We start from the raw sequence: 12,116 nt of genomic DNA, 5'->3' as shown, positions 1-12,116 counted from the left end.
CTTCCCTCATCCTTCTGTCTGCACAATAAGTTTAAAAGCAAAACACTGCACATTTATAAATGCTTGCAATAGAACAGAAATTTGCAGCAGGATGTGTGCAAATGAGTTCTGGTGGTGGAAGGCAGAGCAATGTCCCCTATTCCCCATGTCTCAGTTTGAAAATTTGCCCCAAATTATCCACTCCTGAAACTGCACCTCTGACTAAAATCTTTTCACCAGGGAATCTATGAGAATTTGTTCTTCAATTTTAAATCTAAAGTGCCTTTTAAAACGCTAACACTGCAAAATTAGAAACCATTAAACAATATAAGGCAGAGAGTGATTAAATCTACCAAACACATTCAAAGCAGCTTAAGCTACTTTTTAATTAAAAAGAAAAAGATATCTCTGGCAACATTCAGACATCTTTATCTAGATAAAGTTAGGAGATTATTCAAAACACAAAAGATGCTGATGCTACCACGCAGGAGACTGAACAAAATGACTTGAAGATTTCAAACCTTCAGTCCTTGGTACACAGTTGCTGGGTACAGAGGAAGAAAGCACAGCCAGTGCTGCAATATGATCACTCTATGCTTGCTGATTAAATAAGTGACACTAACACTGGCCTTGGAGGGAGGCTCTGTGTTCCTCCTTCCTTCCTGACAGGATGGTGACTGAAATCACAGCGGCTGTAGCAATTCAGTAATGCATAACAAGATGTACATTTTAGGAGGAAACAAAATCTGTTAGTTTCAAAAAACAGTTTTCATAAAGAGAAAAAGGCAATACTTTATCACTATTATTTTTTTTTTTAATGAGCAAAGTTAAATAGAAAACAACATACATATTTAAAGGTATACTTAGCCCCAGCCTTGGAGCTCAAATTCAGGCTTCAGAGACACACAGTTCTGCTGAAGCACTGGAATTATGTCCACTTATTTCATAGCCAAATTCAGACCTGCAGCTTTAAGGATTTTGTATTCATTTGAAGAAACGAACAAGAAAAATGACCAGTAGTTTTAGTCAACCACAGGCAAGACGCCAGGAGCCAAAGTTCAGCCTCCTTCAGGCTGAGATGATATCATCTATTCCAAGGTCCTGAAGCTCTCTGTCTGCAGTATTACAAAATTTACTGGTGAACAGCCTCATCTCTTACTTTCTTATTACACATGATCATTACTCTGTTTCTCTGTTTAATATAAAATTTTAGTTTACAACATCTATAGCACCTGACATATTTTTCTACATTGCTGTTTAACAGAAAATAGGTCTTACCTAAAAAGCAAGCCCTAAAATAAAGCACAGGTACTTGGTAGCTGCTGGAATACAAGACATGATACTCATAGCGAATTACTTCTTCTGTTGCACAGACTCCAGCTACTTGAGAATCATCCAAAGATTCCTAAAACAATAAACACAAACACAAAATTATATAAAGTTTTGTATTTCTATCAAGAGGAAATTGATTACAACTGTTATAATTAATAAACATACAGAACAGAAAAAAATAGCAATCATCCCTTTCACAGCACTAGAATTTTAATACAAGGAAGAAAATCACAGAGGTCCAAACCCTGCAAAGATGTGTTACACTTAACTTTTAAAAACTGTGAACTCTGTGTCAGCACTTGCAGAATCGAGGCCTTTCTAAACGCAGGCTGCTTATGCGGGCAAAAGAAAAAGGCAAAGCTTTCTTTATGGCAGAATACTTGTACACTAAGGTAACCAAATCTGCACCTCTTCTGATTGCCATTATTAGAAACCATTTTAAAAGTGTACTCTTGGTTTTGCCTGCCAAAGGACAAATCAACAGTATTCACCAAAAAATCTTTGTTCTTTTTTCTTTAAGGGTTTTTTGCAAAAGTCTGGTTTTAATAATAACACTTCCAAAAGTGGAGACCGTTTTTCTCTGGTTACTGTATATTTTGGGTGCAAAGTAATTAATATATGTTGCAGGCCTAAAACAAAGCTGAAGAGATGGAACTTGTTGCATTAAAATATTTTCCAGCTGGAACAAAAATCTCTTAGCATGCGTATTAATTTTCTTAATTTCAAAATAATATTTAAATTGTGCTAAGCACCCAGCTATTTTGACTTTTCTACAAACTGCCAATTCTTCACAACTCTGAAATTGGAGACATTAAATTACTAATGCCATTAAGATTAAATGTTAGAACAAACTTTCCAAAAAGACACTATGGGTGTGTACTTGTTTGGTTTTCAAACCCCCAACTTTTCATGCATGAACTAAGCAATGATAATGCCCCACAGGTTGGGCGTTTACTCCACAAGATTATTATTGCCAACCATGAATATTGGTTTGCTGTCTCTGTCCACGCACAATGAAAAAGACTGAATGGAAAAGAGGAACCAGCAGTTCCCACAATAGTTCAACACACAAGAAATTCAAAGAATTTTGCATTTTTATCTCACATTGGCAGCTAAGCCATGAATCAATCTATGAGGTGGTATAGTAACAGATAAACTATAGCAGTAATAACATGCCAAACACTTTTTTTTTTTTTTTTTTTTTTTTGTAGTCAACATAAAAGATATTTCCCCCACATTTAGTATACTAGATTACCAGCTGCAGCTGAATGAAGACCATGAATGAAGAACCCAGACTGTGGGAAGCTGCAGACCAAGGTACTGTAAATACAGTTTTGGACATGAAATGACAAAATCACAGATGGCCAGAGAATAGAAGGTTTCTAGGAAGTTCTGTGCAGCTGCACCCCAAGAAACAGGTATATGAAGCACTGAAAGGGAACATTAAAGCAAATACTCTCCATGTTAACCTACTTATAAAAAAATGTATGAAGGGATACTAAAGACAACATGCCAGAAGGGACAATAATAATTGCTGTATCTGACTTCGTAGGACAGGTGAAGGTAATTATGCCATACCTGGTTCCTATAAAACCTTTAACAGACTAAGAAAGACAACTTTTCCTCTTCCTGCATGTCAGAACATGTGATCAGATGTCAAATACAGCAGAATACCATTAAAATACATACATCCTGAGGAAAAGACAGACTCTCTACAGTAAACAATGTTATTCAAATCTGTCTTTTTTTAGTGCTTTAGTGTGAATAATAAGACAAGGAAAACCAGTAGCACGTGGTAATGGAAATGAAAAAACAACTTGGCTTTTGAGTTCATACAGGTAGGAAAGCAAAAGAATCCACATTCAGAATGGAACCTAGATTGAAATCTGCAAAACCCTTTTGGATCAGCCTTTTGGAATCAAAACAATGCTGCTTTATAGACATCAATTCTGCATCATCTTATGCTTACCTTGTCCTAAAAACTGTTGGAAATGGCAGGACTACCTGGACATGTATTAAATACTGTTGTTCTACCAAAAAAGCTTCATGTACACACACACTTCTCTGTGCTGCTTTGTGTATGTAAGGTTAAATAACTCTAAACCCTCACATAAACATTGATTCGTGTTAATTTTAGACCAAATGATAAAGGAGTCATACTCTTTACTACCTGCAAATACCTAAGAAAATAAATAACTTAAACTCAAAAATTAAATACTCAAAAGCTGCATATCCTTAGGGAAAACATGTTTTGTAAATAACCTACTTACCATCTCAATAAGTAATAAATTAAGCTAAGAATAACTTTGTCATCAAGAATTGAGACTGCTAGGTTAGCAAGGATTTCAACTGGTAAGCAACTTCTGTCTTCATTTTTGGTATGAGGAAAAGGAAAGTAAAGGAGTCAGTCAGTCCCTCCAATTTTATTGCTCCTTAAGAAGGCCAGAGAGAAAACTCTCTTGAGAATTCCTGCCATTACCAGGATATTAGACAGTGGGCCACTTACCAAAACATCCTATTACTTCCAGAGAAAGCTGATTTTCTGCAGAAGTGGCCTTCCCAGAAGATGTACGTAGTCTGATGACAGGAGAGGCAGCAGACAAGGGAAGGAGGCTGTATAAACAGCTTTGCTCTAAACAAATTACTGCACTGGAGAGCAGAATGTTTGTGCACACATTCATTTTGCATTATCCCAGACTTCTCTGACTGATGGTTTAAGCAGTGTCTGAAATCAAGTACTCTGCTTTATGCAGAGCTGGAAGAAGCCTTGAAACTGACATTCTTCTGCTCTGTTACAAGATGGACTTGGGTCTACTACAACATTTCTAAGCTTATTCAGAACAGTTTCTGATAATCAGATCTCTTTTCTTGCCATTTCTAGTGACAAGCGGGTGCATTGTATTTGAGATCTGCATAGAAAGACAGATAGCTGAATCCTTCTTAGGGCTATTTCTAATCTCCTTTCCTTTTGGTAAACGGTAGTGGCAAGACTTCTTACATAAAAAATGCAGCACTGATGTGTAATCCTGTACTTTACAGCCTCTGTACGTATGATGCATTGGTTTTATCCAAGGAAAGTACATCTTGGAGCCTAAACGTTCTGATGGTATCTCTCTCACTGATGAGATGAACTTTGCTGATGAGAGGAATAAAATGAGTACAGTCACTTTAGGCGATCTCTGGAACATCTAAAAATTATGCATGGCTGAATAAGGCCACGGAAGCTCAGAGAGTGTTACATCAGCCCAAAGGAAGAAAAATAAATTTTTTCCTCTTTAACCAGCTACTGGTAAAGCCATAAACATAAAATGTAGGTGTAACTCATTAAAAAAAAAAAAAATCACAGAATTTTCTTTTCACTTGATAGCCTATTCAATTTTTCTTCAAGTAATTGTTCTACATTCCTTTTCAACGTATACAGATGTTCTATCTCTTTCAGCTAATACAAAATTTTAGTTATTCTAATAGCACTGAAATCAATTTTAACACTGGGAGATTGCATAACTTTTACAAAACATTCATACATGTACATGAATAAGAAAACAAATTCGTAATTTTGCTTTGATCTTGTCAAGACAAACACATCTGCGTAAAGAAAAAAGTTTATTATTGTGTTTACAGAAAATGTTTTTTGACTAACTTGCAATCCTTAAAGATGAGATGAAATAACTGCAATAATTTTATTTCCTTTTTTTTTTTTTCCTTTTTTTTTTTTTTTTTTTTTTTTTTTTGTTTTGTTTTTTTTTTTTTTTTTTTTGTTTCTGCATTGCAATTTGCTTGCATGGTTGCCATGCTTCACATTAAAACTGTGAATCCAGGACTCACCAACTGTTTCCTAAACAAATTGGGAATTTGTCATCAGGAAGCATCTGCTACTCTGTTGCTCTCATGTAAAATCATTCTTGTGCTACTATAATGGACTGCTGAGCAGATGTTTAAAAGCAATGTATCTATTACAAAAAAGATAAGCAGCAACCAACTAATTAATTATATTAGTTCCATCATAAATGAATTATCACTAATTTTAATTGATATAAAATTGTTCTCAACCTTTAAGTATCCCCTAAGCAAATTAAGTTGATTTGTCCCTTTTAAAATGCTAAATTATTTAAATCAACAGATCAGAAATGACGCTGCACATCACTCTGAAGGCAAAGTAATGTGTTTGCACTATTTCCATTCCTCCTGATGAAGACGACGAGTCAACAACCGCCGGTGACATCTGGGAGCAGGACAGAGCCTCTGGTGTGCTCTGACGCTGCTGCATGCAATCACAGCAGGCACGGGATAGGGCAGCTTGCTCCTGGAGGGAGGGCTGCAACAGAAAGGGAAGGGACAGGAACGGGCAAGGTGAAATGGAAGGAGGCAGATGCACCTGATGGAGAAGGGATTTTCCTCTGCTGACACCTCATATTTCCCTCTCTTCACCTCACACACAGAGACTGGCTGAGCCAGCATTCCTTTCTCAGCCCAAATTCTCTTTGAAATGCTAACACAGGCCCTAAAGTCTTTTGGGGGGGGAATAGGGAAAAAGAAGTGGTTTGAAGGACAGCAGGCACACTCCTCCTGGATATCACATCTACCTTTCTCCCAGTTCCCATGTTCTTTATCTCTGTTTTTGGCATCCTGACCTGCATTTCCTCCTGCTTCCTGGGAGCCTCATGGGATTCTCCTCACACACAAGTGGGGCAGGATGGGACTGTGGGCAGAGAGGGGAGGAGAAGACCAAGGACCAGACGCTGGGGCCAGCAGCCTTGTTACTGCGGGAAAACGAGATGCAGTCCAGATTAGTAAGAAATTTGTTTTCATTCCTTAGAATGTATTTACACTTAATTACATTTTGGCCTCCAAACTTGAAAACAAAAGTATCGCACATGTACCTCTTTAACTATTCTTCCAAAAATGACTGTGAGCTCCCGTGTGAAACACAAGAAGTCCACAGAACAGCTCCCCTCTCAGTCCAACACTTTCCCTGTGGCAAAACATGAAAACTGAATGGCAGGACAACGTTCATCAGACAGAATTAAAGCAGAGCTTAATGTGGAGGGTGCGGCAGCACGGTGAGATTGTATCTGTATTCTTTATTCTTCCCCCTGGGTGTTCTCCACCTCTATTAGAATCACGTCTCCCTTCTTTGCCTGCAGCCCCACCATTCCAGTCTCTGCAGGTCACCTTGCTGATGATTTCGTACCTCTAGCACAGACTCTCGCATCATCTCAGGGTGGTGAGGCCCTGGTTCAGCTACCCAGTGAGCTGTGGGTGTCCCATCCCTGGAGGTGCTCCAAGCCAGGTTGCGTGGGGCCATGGGCAGCCTCACCTGGTGAGGGGCAACCAGTTCACAGCAGGGGTTGGAGCTGCGTGGGCTTTAAGGTTCCTTCCAGCCCAAGTCATTATGTGATACTATGGTCCCCACCATCGCATAGACCCTGGCTGCAATGGCTGAGCGAAGGCTGAATGAGCCATGGGCCTGGACTCTGCTCCCAGGGCATCAGAACAATCCCTGATGTGGACACTGCAACACAACCTACAAAATGCAAAAAATTCCCCTGTATAAACAAGGGAAATTTTTTCCCTTGTATAAGCAAGGGAAAATAAAAAAAACTTTTAAGAACCTCAAAACCACTGCAACACATGTTCTTTATTTTAATACAGTAAGAGAACTTCTGTTTACATTTTGTGATTGTATTTTCCTTTCAACTATCAAATCCCCACGTTACGCTAAGATTCACAGGCTCTAACACACCTACCTCACTGTATCTAGTCCATAAAAATACATAAAAAATGTGGGCATTTTCCTGAATATGTTAAGTATGAATGGTGTAAAAAATGTATTTGCCAACAGTTTCAGCATCTTCATAATCATTAATAAATTGCTTTTTTATCTTAACCACATACTAGGAATCCAGCAGTCTCTGTGTGCTTTCCAGGGCAGTCATCGTTAATGACAGACAAATGACAGACAGATAAAAGTACAAAAAAAGAGACCCGTGGAATGACAAAGTTACCTTATGGATTTATTTCCTGTAAGCAGCTACAGAATGCTCCCTACTGTCTTGTGTTTCTTCAAATTCAATTAGCCAGGTGAAGAACTTAGCTAAATACTGCCCTTTGGTAACAGAAGAACAAAGTAACCCTGACTACAGTCAGAATTCTGTTCTACAACACACAGCCTCCTGGAGAAGCTACTAAGTCACCTATGGAAAACAGACACGGATTAAGGTAAACAAGGAATGGATTCCTACAGGCACATGGATCTAGTAAATAATTCATTTCCCAAAGGAACACCTTCTACTGCAAATCAGCACCCTGACTTGATGCTGCTAAAGAATCCAGGGATTATCAGAATGGCTGTTTTTCCCCAAAATACGCAGGTTGCTAACAAAAAACACAGCCTTTCGTCATGCAAGGCATACCAAAAGAACAAATCCAACAGTTCCACCCCAAAAAGATGCAGCACATAAAATTTTAGTAGTCCCTCATGCATTAACAATTGTTTCTAATGGCTGGAAATTAGATTTGTCTTTTGATTGCTTTAAAACTGTTATCACAAGTGAAAGCAAAATCTATTCAAGTGAAAGAAGCAATGGACCATGAAAACAGAACTGTTTTGAATTTTTTTTTCACTACATATAAAGGTAGGGAATTCTTTCAAAATCAACCCTTCATTCTTTTCCTGTTGTCACACTCCAAATGCAGAATTTAGTGGCTCCTCTCCTTCCCCTGAAGAGGTATTTTCTTTTTCTTTTAATATATAAAATATGGCTTACGTAGAAAATCCCTCCTGGTAGAAATCACAGCACGCACAGCTAAGTGCTGGGTGAGAGGCTAGCTAAGCTGGCAATGCAGGAGGCATGTCCTAAGCCATGGACATGTATATATGGTCTGATGTGTGAGCTGAAGGCATGCGTTTATGTAAACTCCCTCCAATGAACAATACTCATTATCAAAATTCTTTCTCCATCTCAGGCAAGCGAACTCTTCTTTTGCAGGATGTATGGCAAGACAAGAAGGCCTTTAACATGGTCCCTCATAGCATCCTTCTCTCCAGGTTGGAAATACATGAATTTGATGAGTGGACTGTTTGACAGATACTGGTCAGACACAGGAACTGGTTACAGGATCAAACCCAGAGAGTGTGATCAATGCTTCGATGTTCAGAGGGTGATCAGTGACAAGTGGTGTCCCAGAGGGATCAGTACTGAGATAGGTGCTCTTTAATATCTCCATCAGTGGCATTAACAGTGGGATCGAGTACACTCTCAGCTTCTTTATGGATGGCACCAAGCTGTGGGTGCAGTCAACATACTGAGCTATTGGATGCCATCTAGAGGGGTCTAGACAGACTGAAACTGTGGGCCCAGGAGAATCTCATGAGGTTCAATAAATGCAAGTACAAGGTCTTGGATCACAGAAATCTCCACTATCAGTACAAAGTGGGAGATGAAAGGAATGAGCACAGCTCTGCCAAGAAGGTCCTGGAGATACTGGTGGATGACAAGCTGCACACAAGCCAGGAATGTGCCCTTGTAGCCTAGAAAGCCAACTGTATCTTGGGCTGCATGGCCAACAGGACAAGAGAGGTGATCCAGCCCCTCTGCTGTGCACTGGTGAGACCTCACCTGGAGCACTATGTCCAGATGTGGAGTCCTCATACAGTGGAGATGTGAATCTGTGCGTGCAGAGAAGGGCTACAAAAATGATTAATGGGATGAACACCTTCCCTACAAGGACAGGCTGAGAGAGCTGGGGCAGCTAAGCCTGGAAAAGAGAAGGTCCAGGTAGGCCTGGGAGGAGTCTTTCAGTATCTATGGAGGGTGGTATTAGAAAAAGAAGACAAACAAACAGCAGAGTCTCTTGAGACAGAAAAAGAGGAAATGGTTTCAAACTAAAAGAAGGGAGATTTAGAAGGGATATAAGGAAGAAGTTTTTTAAACTAAGGGTGGTGAGGCACTGGCACAGGTGGCCCAAGAGGTAGTGGAAGCCCTATCCTTGGAGACACTCAAGGTTAGGCTGGAGGGAAGGGGCTCTAAGTAACCTGATTTGAGCTGTAGGTGTCCCTGTTCATTACAGGGAAGTTGGAATATACGGATTTTAACAGTTCCTTCCCACTTAAATGATTCTGTGATTCTATGAAGAAGCAGCTGGAGATGGTGGTGTTCCTATCTCTGCCTTCTTGCCACCAGCCTTACTGTAAGAATTACCGTGCAGCACAGATGAGGTGCAGGGATCACTCTACATATGTCCAGGTGCAGGAACAAAAGCCTCAATCTTACTCTGAGTAAGCAGTGCAAACAACAGGACAAAGTCCTTCTCTTGAATTTTGTACAGAAAGATATAAACAAAATTGCAGCATATTCTCATTATTTTTATTATCTTGAATTTGTACAGATTATAAGAAGTTACTACAAGACTAAGCATTATTATGTAAGATTATTGCTTTTTTGGACCTAACTGCTTCCCGAATTGAGCTCTATGCTTCATAATTTTATGCTTCATGATAGGCGAAAGAAAAAAAATACTGATATATCAGAAGAGAAAGGTAACAGTTCAGCTGTATTTTAGGTCAGTTTTATCTTTTTAGAACAAGATTATTATTTCTGCATTGAGAAGCTCAGCAGCAACCCAGTTTTGGACACAGTTAATTCAACAGGGAGACTGACAGAAATTCCTGCAGCTCTTTACTTTACAGAAGACAAATTCAAATCCTCATTAATTTCTCAGATGGGAAACTGTATGAAAATGGTGCCAAGACTGACAGTGTTTAGCAGTAATTGAAGTGAAAAAGTTACAGACAGAAATGCTCAAATTGTCACAAAATCTGGCACGACAAAAACAAGAAATTTAAAGTTACAGGTTCTGATTACGAGCAGCTAGAAGGGAAACAATGATGGCGAGGTCCAGAAGCCATGTGCCACGCAGAGCCCCTAATTAAGTGCATGTCTGTCAAAATGGTACTGCTTGGCCATAAGCTGTACTGTACAATCACAACAATTAGAAACCATGCTCATAAACCAGGTAGCTTAATAACAACCGACTTATTTCAATATGAGCTCCGATTAAGTTAAATGTACATTAAGCCCGAAGCACGTACATTACTATCTTAAGACAATAGGAAGAAAAAATTAAAACAGAATGGTCTATTTCAAAATCAAAATAATTATAGTTTAAAAAATATAACTATCACACAAAATAATTATGAACTCACTTGTGAATTCTTGAAAATACTCTGATTTGTTCCCATGCTTATATAAAAACCAGTATCACACTAGGATCCAGTGATCTTTTCTTTTTGGAAAGGTGTGAGAATAAATATTTTTTTAAGGAACAGGGCGAGAGTTTACCAAGTCAAATCAGTTCTGCTTTTATCTGCTCTGAAAAGCTGTTTATTAATATGTGATGTAATACAGATGGACTTACTGTCTACTCCGCAGTCACTGCTACATAGGAAATGCAAAGCTCTGTATTCAGAGCTGGCAGGTCAAAAGCCTTTCAATTCATTTTCAAACAAAATACTCTGTATATTCTAAGTATTAATAACTATAATGTTATCAAATGCCGTTTATCACAACTATCCCAAATGTATATTGGTGACATTCATACTGGATGGAAAGAAAATACTGAATGCTTCTTTTATTAAGGTGATATCAAATGAAAATGGCCATGCTATATTACAGGATACTATTAATTTTCAGGAAAAATTTTCAGTATATAATAGAACTCAACGCAAATTTAATCACTAGCAGGCTTTACAAAGGAGTAATTGTAATTTGACAAAATGTAGCTAAAATCCACAAAATTCAAATGAGAAGACACAAAGCAATACATTTTTATAATTAAAAATAGACTGTTACAGCACTATCTAACAATAAAGACAGTTATACTATATTCCTGCTGTTGAATAGCATTGCTGGGAGACTTCTGTGGGCAAATATAGAAATACACAAGTAGAAACATATCTTGGCTATAACCAGCAGTTCCGGTGCAACACAAGTAGTTTTGGACAACTCAGTACTACTGCACCTAGAAGCCAGTTCTGCTCCAAAATCAAGAACATGAAGAGGAAAATTTGAATGAACCTTTTTACAGTGTATCCTCTAACAGTTTCCACCTTCAGACAATGTTTATTTTAATTGACCAGAAAGCTCAACACCACATTAGGAACACTTAAATAGATTTACAACAAAACATGGCTGAAGACACTTGGGATGGTCAACAACACTGCAGTGACCGACAAACACCACTGCAGCAGCAGGTTTACAAAAGCCAGGATTGGCACACATGGCCAAGCTCCTACCTTGTGCTGCCATAGATAATTTAAAGAGATGCAAAACCCAGACAATCTGTGAACGATTAAATACTTGAATGTCTCTCATCTTAGGGGGCTCAGTGAGTGAGGGACACCATGCTCCACGGGTCTGCACTGATTACTTTTGTGTGCAGAGGCACAAACCATGAGATGCTTGACAATCCCAACTTCCTTGGCCCCACCTAAAAGTGATGCACTTGATAACCCATAGGATCAGAAACACAGGAAACAATAAGGTAAGAGAAGAGCTACTAAGTGTGCATATTTGCACAGAAGGACACAGAACATAGCTTTGGCTGTTGCTGCACTTTACCCCCTAATTTCCCTCAAAAGCTACTCCATAGCTCCTGGAGCTAATTTGTTTCTTCAATTCGGTTAAGGTATCTCAGGGACTATTTCAGATATTCACCCCTATTTAAAACAGACTGAAATCACAGCTAAGACGATGAAGTATTTAATTGGTTAAATTGCTCTTGCTTTTCAAAGCTGAGATATTCCA

General features: G+C 38.8%; 1 protein-coding gene across 2 annotated transcripts in view; it reads right to left on the bottom strand.

Annotated features, from left to right (window-relative positions):
- The window catches only part of ATG10 (autophagy related 10), an 86,841-nt gene that overhangs the window by 27,960 nt on the left and 46,765 nt on the right, over positions 1-12,116 (bottom strand). For both annotated transcript variants that reach the window (XM_042866337.1, XM_042866338.1), the window contains exon 4: positions 1,258-1,384. In XM_042866337.1, the coding sequence (XP_042722271.1) occupies positions 1,258-1,384 (127 nt within the window). The remainder of the gene's footprint in view (positions 1-1,257; positions 1,385-12,116) is intronic.

This window comes from Lagopus leucura, unplaced genomic scaffold (assembly GCF_019238085.1).
Source record: "Lagopus leucura isolate 7727_CA_CO unplaced genomic scaffold, USGS_WTPT01 Super-Scaffold_810, whole genome shotgun sequence".
Taxonomy (NCBI): Eukaryota; Metazoa; Chordata; class Aves; order Galliformes; family Phasianidae; genus Lagopus; species Lagopus leucura.
This window is presented reverse-complemented; position numbering and strand designations above follow the sequence as displayed.